This window comes from Barbus barbus, assembly GCF_936440315.1.
Source record: "Barbus barbus genome assembly, chromosome: 17".
NCBI lineage: Eukaryota > Metazoa > Chordata > Actinopteri > Cypriniformes > Cyprinidae > Barbus > Barbus barbus.
Genome location: NC_136745.1, coordinates 12,331,563 through 12,350,577, shown reverse-complemented (window position 1 = coordinate 12,350,577; position 19,015 = coordinate 12,331,563). Strand labels below are relative to the sequence as shown.

Below are 19,015 nucleotides of genomic sequence, written 5' to 3'. Positions count from 1 at the left end.
ATGTCATTTTAGGAATAATTTATTCAACTTGTGCTTTCAAACAAAAATAATAGTACAAATGCTTAACCGGGAGGACAATACCAGCTTGTCCTGTTCAAAGTCACACAAAAAAAAACCAACCACTCAATATCCATTAATGCCATCAACATGTATCAGTGGCGTGATTCATATACAATGTGAACCATCCTATATCCCTGAACATCAGTAAACAATAGTGGAGAATTGAAACTGAATATACTGCAGTCTCAACACACCCATCATAGTCATACAAAGATGATCTGATCTCATGTGCCGTGTCACCTGACAGTAGTGTTTGTCACAAACCTCAAGATATGACAATGCTTTGAGCTTTTACAACAATGTAAAATCTCATGAATATTATTACCGTTCTAAAAGCTCTGGGTCAGTGAGATTTTTTTTAATGAAAGAAATTATTACTTTTAGGCATAAATGGTGTTCTTTTGAACTTCCTGATCATCAAGGGAATCCTAAAAACAATGTATATGTAATATATTAATTAAATGTAAAATTAAGCAACCGCTGTTTTCAACATTGATAATAATGCTGTTTCTTGAGCACCAAATCAAAATGATTTCTGAAGGTTTAAGACTGAAGTAATGCCTGCCAAAAATGCAGATTTGCCATCAAATTAATAAATACATTTTATTGAAATGGAAAACTTACTGACCCCAACTTTTGAATGATAGTGTATATGCATCAGGTTCGAAGTTATAGCTATTTGTATGCATATTAAATGATATTTTAAGCAAGCATAATGCAGTATTATAACAACAGCTGCTCATACGTTGTTAGAAATTTCAGTTGCACAAGATCACCTTCTTTCATTGAACTGAACATTATCATCTACGTTTTTAAACACCATTCAGTGAACTCTGAAATACATTGATGTAACAGTTATAACAATAATGTGCAAAATGAGCTTTTCCTAAAGTTGTCCTCTTCCTCTAAGACCTCAGGCATTGTCTTCTCCTCCCCTTTACTCTTAATACCAAACTTTTAACAAAACTCAAGTACAGTAGGAGTGGCGGACGAGTAGAGCTTCCTCTTGATCAGCCGATATTCCCGTCTGAGGCTCAAGACCTTCCCGCCTCTGAACAGGATCTTCAGTGGAGGCCATCCACCCAGATCAGGGTTCAGGACTACCGAGACCTCAAAAGTCGGTGTGAGACTCTGATCGGGAATGATGGTGCCCAGTTTCAGTAGCGTGCCCTTGCTTTCCATGAATATGTGGATCAGCGCGCCTCGTATCCCACATGGCTCATCCGTGGATGAGCGCAGGATGTCTCCGGCCACGCGTGTGGTCATGTGCCTGGGCAGACGCAGCTCCTGACAGCTCAGACTGGCTCCTTTGGCCTCATAAAGGCACTTCTCGATGCGTTTGGCCAGGTCGAATTGAAGACACACGTCTTCTTCTTCCTCTTCCAAACTGCACTCTGATCCCAGACCTGTGAATGAGTAAATAAGAACACGTCAGGCTCAGCTGACCGGACAGGAACTTTACGCCTCAGCAGTTTGAGAGTGACCAGTGGCTCATTAGATTAGAATCAAGAAACTAACACCGTCAGCCTCTGATACAGTGTCATCAGCTGATCTAAAGTGCCATGGACTTAAGTGGTTAGAATTAATGTGTTGCAATTTTGGAAAGCTGGAACAATGAACATCCCTGCTCATAAATAATCATATGTCTGATCTAAAAGCTTTTGAACATTAAAAGAAAGGTTTAGTACACTATAAGGGATAAGTTGACATAATGGGGATATTCTGTCATTTTAAAAAAATATAAAAATGTAGGCCTACACAAAGCACGTGACCCACGTTTATTTATTTAAATATATCAATTTAACATTTGAGCTAGGTTAATTCAAATCAACATGCAAAACCAAAACTTTTGCTTTTTGTTACTGAGAGAGAGAGAGCGCCTAGCTGTGACAATTAGCCCCGGCTTCTCTTACAATATATGATTTAGACAGGAATAGGATACTTACTTGACGAGCTGTGTGCTTTCATGAGTTTGCCGCAGTGTTTGAGTTTGTGTCCGTCTGATCTGAAGTGCTGTAGAAAGCTCAGGTCCTCAGCTAGGTTTTCCTGCTCGTTCCTGACGGACATCCCGTTACCGAGCACAAGGGCTTGTGTATAGACCATTTTAACGTGAATTTTGAGTGTTTCGCCGACAGCTCGCGCAGCTCTTCCACAGAATGTTTCTTTGTTCCTTCCATGAATGCGAGAGCCGAGAGGTTGAATGTGTTGCTCTTCTGGCGGCAGCCGGTTTTATACTGAGATGTAATGTTGCATCAGCTGAAGTTTGTGGGATGGGCTACATTACGCCTCGAGTACATGCAACCGAGCCGGCTTCTTGCGGTTATATTATATTATATTAACTTTATATTAAGCAAACAGTAGCTGACAAATAAACATGGACATTCACTTTTTGGATAACATTTTATGTAGACTGTTTCTTTTATGGAAATTGTATATTTTACGATAATCTGGCTGGTCACATTTTCTTTTTTAAAAAGAAATTTTTTAATAACCTTTATATGTTTGATAATTTTTAGCCAGGCAGTTTGTTCTAGATTTTTTTTTTCTTTTTCAACAATTTTAATCATTTAACTTTTTTTATTATTATTAAAAAATGCTATAAAATAATACAACAGTTATTATTTATGTAATTTACATGTAGTATATTAGGTCATAAACACAGCTAAACTGTTTTAATCAGTGGCAGACAATTATGGGAATATAGCATTATTATTTATTTTATTGTGTTGTTTATTTATTGTATTTTATTCGCTATTTCTTTTCCCACAATTTTTTAATCAACTTTTAACGTTTAGTCCTGCAATATTAATTTATTAATTCATTTAATTGTATATTTGTTTGTTAGTTTACATGCAGTTTCTCAAATAATATGAGATCATAAACAGTACTTAACTAAATTCATAGCAGACAGTTATGGGAAAAATATATAACTTCCCCCCCCATTTTTGTATTTAATTTACTACTTCTTTTCCACAATTTTTAATCGACCTTTATAACGTTTTTGAAATGAACTCAAGTATCCTGCAATATTTATTCATTCCTTAATTAAAATATTAATTTGTTGTTGTTTTTTCACATGTAGTTTCACAAATAATATGATATCCTAAACATTATTAAACTACTTTCATCCATAGCAGCCATTTATGGAAATATTATATATATTTTTGTATATATAGTATTTTTATATTTTATTTACTATTTCTTTTTCCACAGTTGTTAATCTACTTTTACCTTTTTTCCAAATGTACTAGTCCTGAAATGATTCCTTGCATATTTATTTATTTACTTATTTTACATGTATAGTTTCTCAAATAATAGCCTATTGCGGACAACTATGGGAATATTACATTTGAGACCCTTGGATAAAAAAAAAAAAGAAGTTACAACCACTGAAACAACATGAAAAAAAAAATATTCTAATAATTTATCAATTAGACAAAGAAATTTAGTGTAAAGGTTAGTGACCTTTAAATAAACAGAAGTGCCTATATGTCTTAATTATTGTGACAGGTCATTCAAACTGACAACACCCATGCACATAAATGCTAATGGAAAGAACAAGTATGTGCTGTACTAAAAATGTGATTTCTGGGTGATTCAGACGGTGTGAGATGAGGTGTGATTATTCACAGGTGAGACTCACATGACCAGAGAGACAAACATGTGGTCAGTAAAATCCAGTTCAGCAGCCTTCTCTATGAAACACGTTTACACTCTTATTACAATTACTCTGTGAAGCCTTAATATTTCAAATGACATTTAATTAATAAACAAACATAACCTTTTTACCCCTTTAGTTCCTGTTTAGATTTGCTTAATTTACAGCTTTAACATTAAGTTTCTTTTTCTGACTGTTTTCACACAAAAAATGTCTTAATAAAGTAAATAATACAATATAAACCAAAAGAAAGCAAATCTGTGACTTAAGTCTCTCTGATCTGCTGCAGGTTTGATCTAGAAAGTGCTTTGACAGTTTTACTGGCATCATCAGCAACTGTCTGTTTGCCGTCTGTCTGTCTCTAAGTCACGATGAGGGACTTTTCCTCATGACCTCACCTTTGTTCTCTGTCATTAACCAACCGGTTGCGCTGTGACGTCACATTGCCCCACTCAGAAGTGGAGAATCATCTTACGATATTACAATGAGGAACTAGAAGAGACATCTGTAGAAGCACCTTCCAGAAGTTATGTAAATGAGGGCAGAATAAATGAACCACAGATCTCGTATATCGTATATGTTTTACTGAGTGGGTGAACGAGGAAGGAAGAGTAAACTATTTGAAAACCTTTGACCATGGAGTGCTTTCATAATGTGACATACAGAAAATGGTTGTCTTCACTGAATCAGATAATACATTCATGTGACCTTAGACTAAACTTATTCCAACCATATGTTTTGAATGATTTGTAGTTTTTCCTCCTTTCCAGTTCACAACCCCTCACGACTCCAGTCTTTGTTGATTTTGATCACAAACAGAAACCCGTGATAGATCATCTATCACTGTCAAATCAAAACCTGATGGACATGTTCTTTCAATCAGCTGCATATGGATCCCTTCATAGGAAACCCCTCAAGTCATTTTTAAACAATAAAAAGATGATCAAATGTGCAGAGAGATAAACCATCCATAAACTTAACGCCTAGTTTTCATTTATCATCTGAGTGTCGGATAAATAATTTTATACACCATCCAAATTACATCAGCTCAGCTGCAGAAACCTGATGGACTAGTTTATGGCTTCATAAAAAAATATTGCTCAGCTAAATTGCTCAGCTTCAGAGTAAACTCTTTATAGATTATTTCAAATTAGCTATCTCAACTGGATAAGACATTTGATCTGTGGAATGAAATGTTAGATTTAAACATGTTTGTCATGGCCGAGCAGTGTGATTCAGCTTAAATGATCATTCCCAGTGTTATGCATCACCTTTGTCATCGTGACTTGTTTAAACTTGTTTTTCTCATTCACTGTAATTGTTCTGCCGCAGGACATGGAAAGTAAAAGAGTCAGTCAGAGTAGAGCTGTTTCACTGGAAGAAGTAAGGAATTTTTCAACAGCATTAACTGAGAATAAGTAGTAGGGAAAAAGCATTCACAGGAATAAAGACATTTATTTTAAGGTTAACATTTAATTTAATTAAGGCAAAAAAGAATTTTATTTCTTGTAAAATCTTTTTTTTTTTTTTAGCAACAGTAAGCCCTCAAAACATCTTTACGTAAAAGTTTTTGTAGGTGTTAGCAAAGCAATATCTTTCAACATATTCAAAGATTCATATGTCTCTGATGCATAAAAAACCCTATATAATATAAAAATGTGTAAATAAATGATGCTACATTTATTAGTGGCATAGGTATCATAAAAACATTCATTACTTGAAATGAAGTAAACATTAACTGAAATAAAATAAAATAAAATATAAAAAATCTTTAACCTTTTTTTTTATTTAAGTTTAAGTTGATTTCTTGTAAGTTGAAGTACTAAAGTAACTAAAACTAAATAAACTAATAAAAATAAGAAATAATCAAAACTATATAGACACATTTTTAAAAAGCTAAATAAAAATGACCAAAACATACAACAAAATTACTAAAACCTTAACTAAAAACAAACTGAAACAGAAAATATAAAGAATTCACAAAATTAACAAAAACTATAGCATATTAAAAAAGAAATACAACCCGAATTACGGAAATGTTGGGATGTTTTTTAAATTTGAATAAAATGAAAACTAAAAGACCTTCAATCACATGAGCCAATATTTTATTCTCACATAGAGAACATGTTTAAACGGAGAAATTTTACACTTTTATCCACTAAATGAGCTCATTTCAAATTTGATGCCTACTACATGTCTCAAAAAAGCTGGCACGGGGGCAACAATGGGCTGAAAAAGCAAAACATTTGGCAAAAATTCAACTGGGAGAACATCTAGCAGCTAAGTAAGTTAATTGACATCAGGTCTATAACATGATTAGCTATAAAAGGGATGTCTTACAGAGGCAGAGTCTCTCAGAAGTAAAGATGGACAGAGGCCCTCCAATATGAATGAATGAATGAATGAATGATGCATTTATATAGCGCTTTTATTGTGTATTGCTGTACACCCAAAGCGCTTTACAATCATGTGGGGGTCTCTCCTCAACCACCACCAGTGTGCTGCATCCACTTGGCAGACGGCAGCCACAGTACAACGGCGCCAGAACACTTACCACACACCAGCTACAGGTGGAGAGGAGAGTGTGATAGAGCCAATCAAGTGGATGGGGATTACTAGGAGGCCATGATTGATAAGGGCCAGTGGAGGGAATTTCGCCAGGACACCAGGGTTACAGCCCTACTCTTTAGGAGAAGTGCCATGGGATTTTTAGTGACCACAGAGAGTCAGGACCTCGGTTTTAACGTCTCATCTGAAAGATGGTGCTTTTTACAGTATAGTGTCCCCGTCACTATGCTGGGGCGTTAGGACCCACACAGACCACAGGGGGAGCACCCCCTGCTGGCCTCACTAACACCTCTTCCAACAGCAACCTAGTTTTCCCAGGAGGTCTCCCATCCAGGTACTGACCAGGCTCAACCCTGCTTAGCTTCAGTGGGCAACCAGTCTTGGGCTGCAGGGTGATATGGCTGTGCCACACTTCCAGAAACCACTGTCGGTAAACACAATCCACCGTGCCATCTGCAGATGCCAACTAAAGCTCTATCATGCAAAAAGGAAGCCATATGTGAACATGGTCCAGAAGCGCCGCCGTGTCCTGTGGGCTAAGGCTCATTTAAAATGGACTGTTTCAAAGTGGAAAAGTGTTCTATGGTCAGACGAGTCCAAATTTGACTAAATAGGAGGGAGACCTTCCAGCGTGTTATCAGCATTCAGTTCAAAAGCCAGCTTCTCTGATGGTATGGGGGTGCATAAGTGCATTCGGTATGGGCAGCTTGCATGTTTTTGAAGGCACTATGAATGCTGAAAGGTATATAAAGGTTTTAGAGCAACATATGCTCCCCTCCAGACGACGTCTATTTCAGGGAAGGCCTTGTGTATTTCAGCAGAACAATGCAAAACCACATACTGCAGCTATTACAACAGCATGGCTTCATAGTAGAAGAGTCCGGCTGCTGAATTGGCCTGCCTGCAGTCCAGATCTTTCACCTACAGAGAACATTTGGTGCATAATTAAATGAAAAATACGTCAAAGTTGACCACAAACTCTTCAGCAGCTGGAAACCTATATCAGGACATGGGACCAAATTGCAACACTAAAACTCCAGAAACTCATAACCTCCCAAATGCCCAAGACGTCTTCAAACTGTTTTGAAAAGAAGAGGAGATGCTACACCATAGTAAACATACCTATGTGTCCCAACTATTTTGAGACCTGTAGCAGGCATCAAATTTGAAATGAGCTCATTTTGTGCATAAAATTGTCAAATTTCTCAGTTTAAACATTTGTTATGTTATCTATGTTCTAATGAGAATAAAATATTGGCTCATGTGATTAGAAATTCTTTTAGTTTTCATTTTATTCAAATTTAAAAAACGTCCCAACATTTCCGGAATTCAGGTTGTAATAAAATAACAATGATATTATAATAATAAAGTAATATACTAAAATATAAATGCTTTTAAAATAACACTGAAAGTGTGAATGTGTCATCAGCCTTTATTCGGGTGCTTGCAGATAATACTCATTGAAACTGTCCAAATTTACAGAACAAGAAACGACAGAGATGAAACAGAGAAAATGAGGGTGCTAATGAGCAGCTGATTTGATGGATTCTTAAATATTATTATTACATCAAGGTCTATTCTATTAAATAATTCTAAGACTGAACACAAGCAACCAAGAACTCACACAGAGCACTGCATGATTCAATCTCATCTCAATCGCTTTGTATTAGGTTGAATAAAATAATCAGTGGTCTCCACTGGTTCAGATCTTAAGGATTGTGGTTGGCTGAACATGAGGGTGGGGTCATTGCTTATTGGGTCTTCTGGATGCACACCATTAAAATTCCTAATCGGACCCACTTCTGGAACAGGATGAACTTCATTTGGTAGCTCTTGAATGGGGTCCATGTGAATCTCTCCGTCCTGCTGTTTGAGGTGTTGGATGATCTCTCTGGAGAGGTAATGAGGGTCACCTGTATACTCATCTGAAAAACAGGTGTATAAAATTTAGTATTAGATATGTAGGAGAACTGTTGGAGAAAACTACAAGAATTTTATCCAGATAAGATTTTATAGTCTATTTTAATTCTGACCGTTGAGCAGGACGAGCCGGTAACGGTTCCGGCACTCTAGAGAATCTTCCAGAATTTGGCTGAGCGTTCTGTAGAACAACAGGACCTGCTGTTTTCGTTCTCTTTCTCCAAACCCTGCACTGCTCTCATGGGACATCTGATACAGCGTCAGCAGTGGCGTGGCGTATTCCAGAACACAGCTAAAAGTCTATAGGAACACAAAGAGAAGGTAAGACCTTGGATTTATTTTCAGTGCCACTGCAGCTTTTAGCCACAAAGAGATGCTGTTTTGACAGTCAAATGTTTGTGTTGCTGCATCTCAATTTGCATATTATCCATCCTATACTTTACTATCCCTGCTATTTCAATACACTTCATTGAAAACTGTATGCTTGTGGTGCCTAGTATTTCAGGTGGATTTTCACAACAAATATAACAAAATGACTAAGACTTTAACTAAAATTAAAGTGAAAACAGAAAGTATATATATATATATATATATATATAAAAATCTAATTCAAAATATTATCAAAAACTATCGTAGCATCAGTGCAACACTAGTGCTCACATTTTCAGTTGGTGAGGAATAGAAGATCAAAGCTGCCACTTGTCTTTCAATTTGTAATCAAATATTATAACATTTTAAGGCAGTTCATTTATTTTAAGGAAATATATTTTTTATCTAAAAACCATTTATATTTGTCTTAAAGTAATCCAAGCTTTTAGGCAAAAACATGTAGATGGTTTTGAAGAAAAAACAAAACATTAATTCAGTTATGTGTGTGCTGGTGATGAGCGCTTTGTGAAGCTTTGAAACCTTTGTGGATCATTTGTTGATTCGGAGAAAATGCCAAACTCATGTGATTCAGTGATTTCAGTAAATGAGGCTTTGTTACACCATAACTATGTTGAAACTTTTACAATTTTCAGTGGTTTGCTGCTATCGGGTGTGATTCTGTGAGCCCATGAATAAGTGTCTGTATGGTTTTTACCTGGTCTCGGATCTGTTTTATAAATTTGTAAACATTTTTAAAGGCACATTTGTATAACAAAAAGGAGTTGTAGTTAATAGTCTATTAGCCTGATTAACCAAGTTCTCTATAAAACAAAAAATAAAACAAGCTCTGCAGTTTAATAAAATAACAATGTTAATGATATTAGATGCTTTGTTAATTGCATTTAATAGATAACACTTTCAATAAAACGTAAAAAGTGAAAAAAACAAAATAATTTTTTTACCAGTGTCACCAGCGTGTGGTGTTTATCATTTTGCGAAGCAACTGATTCTGTTGATTCAAAGTTTCATAAACTTTTGTTTCTCTCATCACTAAGATGTGCAAACTTCTGCATCAGTTCTGGCATATAACCTTACCACACAGCCTACTTAAAAGTATGGAAGTGCAGACTAGAAACATGTACATTAACAGACAATACATTTATCTCTGGACACACTTGTGCTAGTTTAAATGCTCTGTATATCATATCTTTGCAATGATTTCTTTGAAAAAGTTCTTGATCATTTCCAGTATCAAAGAAGTTCAATAATCAGTAATCAGCATTAGCCCACCTCTTTGTCCTGGGTGATCTTGTAGACACTGTTCTTGTAGCTACGTTTCCGCACCCCTGCTGTATCCCGCTCCAGTTCTGGAAGGTTCTCGTGGAAGATCACATTAGTGTCCTCCTCTTCAGGTTTGTCTGGAACCTTTGCGTTGACTGGCAGAAGGATATGTAGACGTGGAGAGCTCAGTTTCCCCCTGGTGGAGGAGTACTGGCTCACCTTGTTCTGTAAATCTGCAGGTGAAAGAACAGAAACATGAATGTGGAAAGTGAGCAGAATCTTGAATATGATCAGATGGTTTTACAGCTCAGGGTCATCATTTTAATCACACATTGGAAACATGACTTTGAAATTATGAAGAATGTGCACATGCACCGCACACTTTCATATGAAACCATAAAGTGGTCAGGGACCGCCGTGCCCCAAAAACCACCATAAAATTAGTTCACATTAGTCTTGTGCACTAAATTTTCCATTTTCTGAAGCCATTTAATAACTTTGTGTATGTGAAGAACACAAATTTTAAGTCCTTATTATAATATTTCTATATAATCTTTAGGTGGCGTTCACATGACACCATTTTCAACTACAAACAGAAAACATTTTGCGTTTTGGCTGTTCATTTACATTGTCATTTAGCAGACACTTTTATCCAAAGCGACTTACAAATGAGGACATTACAAGAAATCAAAACCAACAAAAGAGCATCAACATGCAAGTGCTATTACAAGTCTTGATTAGCCTAACCCAGCACATGTAGAAAGGTTTTTTTTGTTTTTTCTTTTAAAGAAAACGAGTAGATAGAATATAGAAAAAAGAAACCTAATGTTTTTTGTTTTTTATATGAAACAAGTAGATAGAATAGAAAAAAGAAAGCTAGCAGTTAGCGAATAAATATGCAATTGATAGAGGGTCAAATGTGTGTGTGTTTTTTTAATAAAAAGAAGAGTTAGAGGGTAAAATAAAGATGGAAGAGATGTGTTTTAAAAGTAACATGAAAAAGTCAGTGAAAGGGATTTTGTGCCTCTTTGGGATGGAACAATAATGTGTCATTCACTTGCAGAACGCAAGCTTCTAGAGGGCACATAAGTCTGAAGTAATGAATTTAGGTAAAAGTGTGCAGAGCCAGTGGTGGTTCTGTAGGCAAACATTAATGCCTTGAATTTAATGCGAGCAGCTATTGGTAGTCAGTGCAAATTGATGAACAGAGGTGTGACATGCGTTCTTGAAGCGGCATTTTGGATTAATTGTAGAGGTTTGATGGAATTGGCTAGAAGGTTTGCCAAGAGAGCATTGCAATAGTCAAGTCTGGACAGAACAAGAGCCTGAACAAGGAGTTGTGTTGCATGTGTTCCGAGAGAAAGGGCCTGATCTTCTTAATATTACATAATGCAAATCTGCAGGACCGGGCAGTTTTAGCAATGTGGTCTGAGAAATTCAGCTTATCATCAGTCACAACTCCAAGGTTTCTGGCTGTTTTTGAAGGAGTTATAGTTGTTGAGCCTAACTGGAAGGTGAAGTTGTGATGAAGTGATGGGTTTGCTGAAACTACAAGCAGTTCTGTTTTAGCTAGGTTGAGTTGAGTTGAAGGTGATGGTCCTTCATCCAGCAAGAAATATCTGTTAGACATGCTGAGATGCGAGCAGCTAACGTCGGATCATCAGGATGGAATGAGAAGTAGTGTTGAGTATAGCAGTGATATGAAAAGCCATGTTTCTGAATGACAGAACCTTGTGATGCCATGTAGACAGAAAAGAGAAGTGGTCCAAGAACTGAGCCCTGAGGCACCCCAGTAGCTAGATGTTGCGATACCTTGAAGACCCTATCTGAGAGGTAAGACTCAAACCACTGGAGTGCGGTTCCTGAGATGCCCTTTCTCAATAGGGTTGACAGGAGGATCTGGTGGTTGACCGTATCAAAAGCAGCAGACAGATCCAGCAAGATAGGTAATGAAGACTTGGAAGCCGCTCTTGCAAATTAAGGCTTCAACAACTGAGAGCAAGGCAATTTCGGTCAAATGTCCACTTCTGAAGCCAGATTGGTTGCTGTCCAGGAGGTTGTTCTGTGTGAGAAAAGCAGAGACTTGGTTGAACACAACTCGTTCAAGTGTTTTTGCAATGAAAGGTAGAAGGGATACTGGTCTATAGTTCCCTAAAAGAGTTGGGTTAAGAGTGTTTTTTTTTTTAAGAAGTGGGGTTATACGAGCCTGTTTAAATGCTGAGGGAAAAATTCCAGTGTGAAGGGATGTGTTAACGATGTGAGTGAGTGCAGGTACAACTGCAGGAGAAATGGCTTGAAGGAGATGAGATGGAATAGGATCAAGCCGACAAGTAGTTGGATGACTGGAAAGGATGAGTTTAGAGACTCAGAGAGTGGAGAGAAGGGTGTGAATGAGTGTATGTTTGCTGGTAAGATGTGTTTGACAGATTGTGGTGTGGAAAATTGTGCAGTGAGGTTTGTAATTTTATTAATGAAGAATGTGGCAAAGTTGTCTGCTGTTAGTTTGTATTATACATATATATTATTGTTTGTATTATATAATTTACACGACAATGGCATTTTGGGGGCCTGAAAACGGGTTTCAAAGTGCAAGTTTTTAAAAATAATATTGTTATTGTCTCTGTGTGAACTACAATAAAAACAATGACATCATGCACCTGCGTATTACATGTTTGGTCTATAGACATGCACAAGTATTGACAACCATAATGTAGCATTTTTTGTTGTTTTCGCTGGTCAGTTTGAAAGGGGATCATTTTGACAACGTTGTGGTATGTTGTTGTGTAAATGATCCTTTGTTTTTATTTATGCACTTTCTGCAAAAATCTCCCTTAATGTTACACAAAAAGCATAGTCATACACAACGTCAACCACATTTAGAGCTGCATAATGCTAGGCTGTTATCAAGCTGATGATACATGGGCCAACATTTTGAGCAATTTTGCTGGGCTACTTTTTTTGAGCAATGCTGCTTGGGCACTTTCCCATTGAGAATGGGTAACAAATTTCAATCTGGTTACTTTAGATCGGTCATGGGCCCTGTGTCTCACCCCGTTGCCCATTGACAGCAACATTGCTCAAAAAGCTGTCCCATGTATCATCAGCCTTAGTCTAACCTATTCTTTAGTTGTGGATACACAACATTATTTGGCACTTTTATCCAAAGTGACTTATATTGCATTCACCTTGGTATTGCTTGCACCATGTTTTATTATTTAAGCTACAGGACTATTACAGCCTCGTTTTCATTCCTGTCAAAAATTAAAGGCCTACCCTGACTAAGGTCTATGCAGCCAATAATTAGCCTACTACTACAAGATAGCTTGTTATTACTTTATGGGATCTCACAAGAACAATTTTATCTTTACTTTTAATTATTTGCTGGCTTTTTTAGTTTAAATGAATCTAAGTTACAACTATGACATGATTAATAGCTATTTAAAAGTTATCAGCCTTTGAGTAAACCGTGTGTCATTACTGCCCCCTAGAGGCCTCAACAAATATGGTCTCGCATGTAGAGTGCAAACGAATGTACCTGGAAGGACAAATTTGAGGTAGCCGGTATAGAAAGACCAGGCCAAACCATGTGCCACATTCATCTTCTTCATTTCACAGATTTCTGAGATCTCAACTGGAGCAGGACCCTGCAAAAACACAAAAATATATAATTTTGATAAATATATATACTTGTTTAATTTGGAGGGGGTTTTTTTGTTTTCTTTTTGTTTTATTTTTGACCATCCACAGATAAGTTGCTGTACAAACATATAGTTTTTTGCAAGAAATTATAATTAAGTGAGATGTTTATGTATGGAGATAAATGTATGCAGAGGCAGACAAAGTAGGCTACACAACTCCATTACTTGAGTGAAAGTACAGATACTGCTGGTCAAATATTACTCCATTACAAGTAAAAGTTGTAAAAACAGATTTTTACTTAAGTAAAAGTACAGAAGTACTTTCTTTTAAAAGTACTTAAGTACCAAAAGTAAATTTCCCTTTTTATGTCAATGCACTGCTTTATTGTTGTATGTAATACTTGCAATACCTCTGAAGCAACTTACAATAAATTACACCTACTGAATACACTGACTAGCTTGTAGTATCTTTGGAATAAAGAGCTTCTAGAATGTTAAAAACCTATGGGGAAAAGCAGGATGGTAGTGATCTCACACAGCTCAGATAGTGTGTGCACACATCTATGTGTAACAATTCATCCACGTTTGAACAGAGTGGACAGTGAAATCCTAAATACAGTTAATATAAAAAAAAATCAAACCTGCTTTAAAACCCAGCAACACAACGGTAGCAACACTGCTTTAACAAAAAAGCAAAACAGCAATACTTATTTGACATCAAAACAAAAAATTTAAAAATGCTGTCTAATCGTTTTGGAGAACAAAAAATCACCCACTGACTCAAAGCTGCTACATAGTAACGACTTTCTACTTCGAGGACCTTGATAGAAATGTAGTGGAGTGAAAAGTACAATATTTGTCTTTCAAATGTAGTGAAGTTAAAGTCATAAGTTTCCAGGAAAAATAATACTCAAGTAGAGTACAGATACTCAAAAGGTATACTTAAGTACAATACTCAAGTACTTAGTTCCTGTCCGCCTCTGAATGTATGGCTGGAATGGAAATTTTAGCTTCCACAGTAATCCTGAAGTTAAGAACAAGTAATGAACCAAGCTGCTGTGGAGGATGATATTGTGTAACGTTCAATATGAATAGTAATTTATAAATATAAAAAATTAGATGTGGTTTTAGTTGGAAACCCGAGCTGAAGAGAGAAACTGCGATCAGAAAACCACAGGCGTATTCTGAACATCTGTGAGCCATTAATATCAGTATTAAATATCAGAATCAGGTGTCCTGATAAATCCCACCAGTCTCTGTTAAAGCAAAAGTGAAGAATGTTTTTCAGTACTGGGTGTGTTTTCCTGTGTAGCATTTCAAATGAAGACTGAATGTCTTTTATTTTCCAAACTGCTTTTTGAATGTGATTATCTGATATTTTTGAAGGCCCTCTATTTATAGATTCTGTGTAGACCACTTGAAAACCACTGCAAACGTAAAGTGCTGTGCTACATTGCATACTGTTCCATTTGCATGTAACTGAACCAGTTGAACAAGTATGCACTGAATATTATTCACATAATCCTTTGATTTAGACTTTGCTCTCCTGGCATGTGATGAATCTTACCAGACACCCCAAGCTTTTGAGTAACAGGTAAACAGCACACATGAGGGCTATGGTGCTCCACTGTTCTCCAGAGAATGAAACTCCACCCAACATTAGCATCAGGAATATTGCACACATTCCGAAAACGACATGCCCTCTAAAGCAAGCCTGAAAGATCTCATTTATTCTGCCGTGATACCTAGAAAAGAGCATAATTATATATTGAAACAATACATTTTTGAATACTTTCATCCAACACAATGTTTTTTTTTTTTTTTGGCAAATAATTCCATGAAGAACTTTTAACATCCATGGAAACTTTCCATCCCACAAAATAGTGCAATAGGTTCTTTAGATTTTTTTTTAAGGTTCTTTGGGGAATCAAAAATAGTTCTTCTATGGCATTGCTGCACAAAAAGACATTTTAGAATCTTTATTTTTAAAAGTGAAGACAATATTTCATCACATTCTGCAACTAAACTGTATAATACAATGACATACATGGTATACAACTTGTTTTCTAACCTTTGCCTTGAATGGAAGAGCCACTCCTCTGCAAGCAAGCACATACTGTGAATAAACCTTTCTACTGTGATACAAAAAGCGATCATTCCAGCTCTCTCACTGAACCTGTTAGGGTCCAGCAGCCAAGCAAACAGCAGCATGAGAAGCCCCAGTCCAGCTGAACACACCACTGGCAGCCTGCTGCGCACTCTGGGGACCAGACCGTCCTCTCCCATCACACCAGACATCTGAACACATCACATTCACAGTGTAGATATCAACCAATCATTAACTCCACAGATATAATGCACTTTCATGCCCCAGTGGTTGATTCTTATCAAAACTATCAGGTTTAAACCCTTATGTTTTGATTATTTATATATTTATCATGAATTTAATTTCTTAGATTATAATGTGATTGTTGTTTTTTTTATATTATTATTATTCAGGACATTTAAAGTGAAATTATCCTTCGCAAGACTAAAATGTTCCAAAAATGTCATTTCCAGCACTAACATTTCCACTACAGAATGCTTTTAAAAACAACACAGAATTTAGGATTTGGTGGAAATGTTTATGGTTTTTATTACAGAATTCCCCTGTGATATCTTTAATATGAAAAAACTGTCCATAGTTAAAGAAACACCCATCTACATCTAAATCTATTTTTATTGTGCTTCATACGTCTAAATTTCAGATAAATTCTATTTCTACTTTCAATTCTGAATGGGTTCTTGTTTTGGACATAGTGTTGTATTACAGATGTGCAATGGATTTCATCGTACAGATGACCTGGGTTTATGGGAGCTAGCCTATTACTAGTTTAATGAATGCCATTTGGATATAATTTAGTGGAGCTTGTTTGCATTTCAGATATGACAGATGGAGAGCTTCACCATAAAGATAAGGACAACGCAAATCACAAGTGAGGGGAAAAACACCTGCTACAGTTGTGTGAGAGATTCTCAGCACCTGCTGCTTTATTTCGATATCCAACTATTTCGATATACTGTAACCACAGAAATTACTCGACTTTAACCCTGACGCATACAAAACTTCATAAAGATAAAACGGCTTGTTCGGTGTTGACTACCAGTGGACTATCAATCATGCTCAGTGTCATTATCTAACAGTCGAAAGGGGTGTGAGTTTTTGGGTGGATTCGCTTCAATTCAAATGCAGTTTTAGAAAGATTTGATAAACGATTAAAAACATATATTTATTTTCTTTTATCTATCCCCCGTTTTAGAAAGTCATACCTCCGGTGTGGGAACGTTCAGCTAATAAAAATGTTAAATGCAATAACCTATAAAAAATAAACTGATTTGCGAAGTTTAAACACATACACTGGTCCCCAAAAATATTTGGACTCTAAAGCCATGTATTAAGTGCATCAGATAAAAGGTTTAAAAGTATCCTTGTGCTTTCTTTCACCTATAATGCTGCTTGCTTTTGATATTTTGCCTTCTAATACAATTACTGTACATTTCAAATTATAAGAAGGTTGATTATAAGAAATTATAATACATGTTCAAGCTTACCTTAGCTTTGATTGTGACCAGTTTGATTTATTGCCTCGTCTCTTCCGTGCAATCTTCTGACCTCTCTTTCTCTCGCACTCTGTCTTTATTGGTTGGTTCTGTCTTCGCTTTCACAACACACCTTCTTTATCTGGTCATTCACTTTCACTTTCACTTTTCAGTCCTTGTCCAAACAAGTCTGGAGTTATGTTTTCCAAATGGTTTTTAATGCACACTACAAGTAGGCTAATCTTAAAAAATAAAAGATATATACACAAATATATGTTGCCTTCAAAATTAAATGTAAGTAGACTATAAAACAGTATAAAATATTTAACATACAAAGTCCATATTTACATGTGGATAAGGAAGTGCAGTGGAGTCCATAAGTGTAAGAGAAGACCATATTGAAAATGTTTTAGGGCTTAATGTAAGATTAAAAAAACAAAACAATGATTTGCACTTTAATAATTAATCAAATAATTAAATTCATGGTATTAATAATGTGAACAGAGAGCAGAGAGAAATAAATGCACCATGTGTCAAAATCATTTATTTATTGCCCCTCATAACCCCCCCATAACTGGACACCTGTTTGGACACCTGTTTTGTACACCCCTCACCCGTCTAAGTGACCATCTGTTTCATCCACCCGGGTAATCTTAAGGAATTTATGACAATGTGTTTTTGTGTGTGTGTGGGGGGGGGGGGCGCAATGTAATGTGGTTTAAACTTTAAATGGTGAAATTGTGTTAAATGGAGTAAAGGGAAGTTTTTATTAAAGTGTTTTCACATACAAGTTACAACGGTTGCCCCCCCCTACAAGTCAAGACAGTGTTGTTAAAACAGTTTTAGGAAAAAACTTAGAAAATAGAAAAAAGCATTAGATACGTTAGTTTTTCTATCATTAGAATTTAAAACTAGTTAGTTTGACAAAGTTAAAAAGAAGGAGAAAAGTTAAACAAATGTGTATCTTACAGCAATCGTTAAAACACCAGCATAAGATACTTGTCGAAATCTATCTTGTAGTCTATCATTAGCTACACTGACATAAAGTTAAACAAAAAGAAAAAGCCCTGACCATCCGTCAGATAACCTCTCGCTTCTGTGTCAGACTCAGAAGGAGCTTACGAGCGCTGTCAGGCCACACCTACATTACCGTTATTCACGCTTAATACCTTTTATTTACTTGTTTTTTATTTACTTCATTTTACCTAGTTTTGTTATTTATTTTTTCACTCATATATTTTTCAACCCTCAACACAAACATAAACATGCACGCACGCATACACACAAACACAAACAGTCAACACATTCACAAAAATAAACAAACACTCAACACATCTACACATAAACATCCACATAAACAACCATACAGTTAAATATTTAGACTTTTACGATGTCTCATGCAAACCTTTTTTAAAAACTTTTAGAATCACACTGGGTATCTTTACAAGGTGATGAAAAGTAGCATGATTAAACAATGATATAACTTTTAACAAATAAGTTTTTAGATCTTTCAAACCTAAAACCACAATCCTTTAGACTAGAGCAAGGATTAGAAGCAGTCAAACGATCCTCTGAGTAACGCAAGACACTTACACAGATTTTTCTTTAGGAATGGGACCTAAATTAGATAGATAAAGAAAACATACACACAAATCTGAGTATGCTAAATTTTAAATACGAGCAAAATCGTATATGTTGTTTTTACTTTTTGTTGTTATTTAAGAAATGCTTTCATTTTAATCTAGACTGTAGATAGTATGTGTACTGTAAAAGAACAAATATACATTTCACTTAAAACTTCTCAGTAAACAATTACACCTACAGTTTTAAACACTTTGTGTCACTAAAGTAAGTCATGATGTCTATTGTCTTTAAATTAAACTTTAGTTTTATTCTTCAATTTCTTTAAAATAGCCTGATGAGAATGCGCCCAAGTGATTTT

General features: G+C 35.9%; 2 protein-coding genes across 2 annotated transcripts; both read right to left on the bottom strand.

Moving 5' to 3' along the window:
• Positions 1-2: 2 nt before the first annotated feature.
• Positions 3-2,296, bottom strand: LOC306883046 (DNA damage-inducible transcript 4-like protein). Its single transcript, XM_079438114.1, has 2 exons — positions 2,007-2,296; positions 3-1,466 (listed from the first exon to the last, which is right to left on the bottom strand). The coding sequence occupies exons 1-2, from the start codon at positions 2,161-2,163 to the stop codon at positions 1,018-1,020; spliced, it is 606 nt and encodes a 201-aa protein (XP_079294240.1). The 5' UTR covers positions 2,164-2,296; the 3' UTR covers positions 3-1,017.
• A 5,286-nt stretch (positions 2,297-7,582) lies between these two features.
• Positions 7,583-17,188, bottom strand: LOC306883102 (stimulator of interferon genes protein-like). The gene is made up of 7 exons (XM_079438198.1): positions 17,086-17,188; positions 15,566-15,792; positions 15,062-15,239; positions 13,392-13,500; positions 9,866-10,089; positions 8,320-8,506; positions 7,583-8,211 (listed from the first exon to the last, which is right to left on the bottom strand). The coding sequence occupies exons 2-7, from the start codon at positions 15,790-15,792 to the stop codon at positions 7,934-7,936; spliced, it is 1,203 nt and encodes a 400-aa protein (XP_079294324.1). The 5' UTR covers positions 17,086-17,188; the 3' UTR covers positions 7,583-7,933.
• Positions 17,189-19,015: the final 1,827 nt, after the last annotated feature.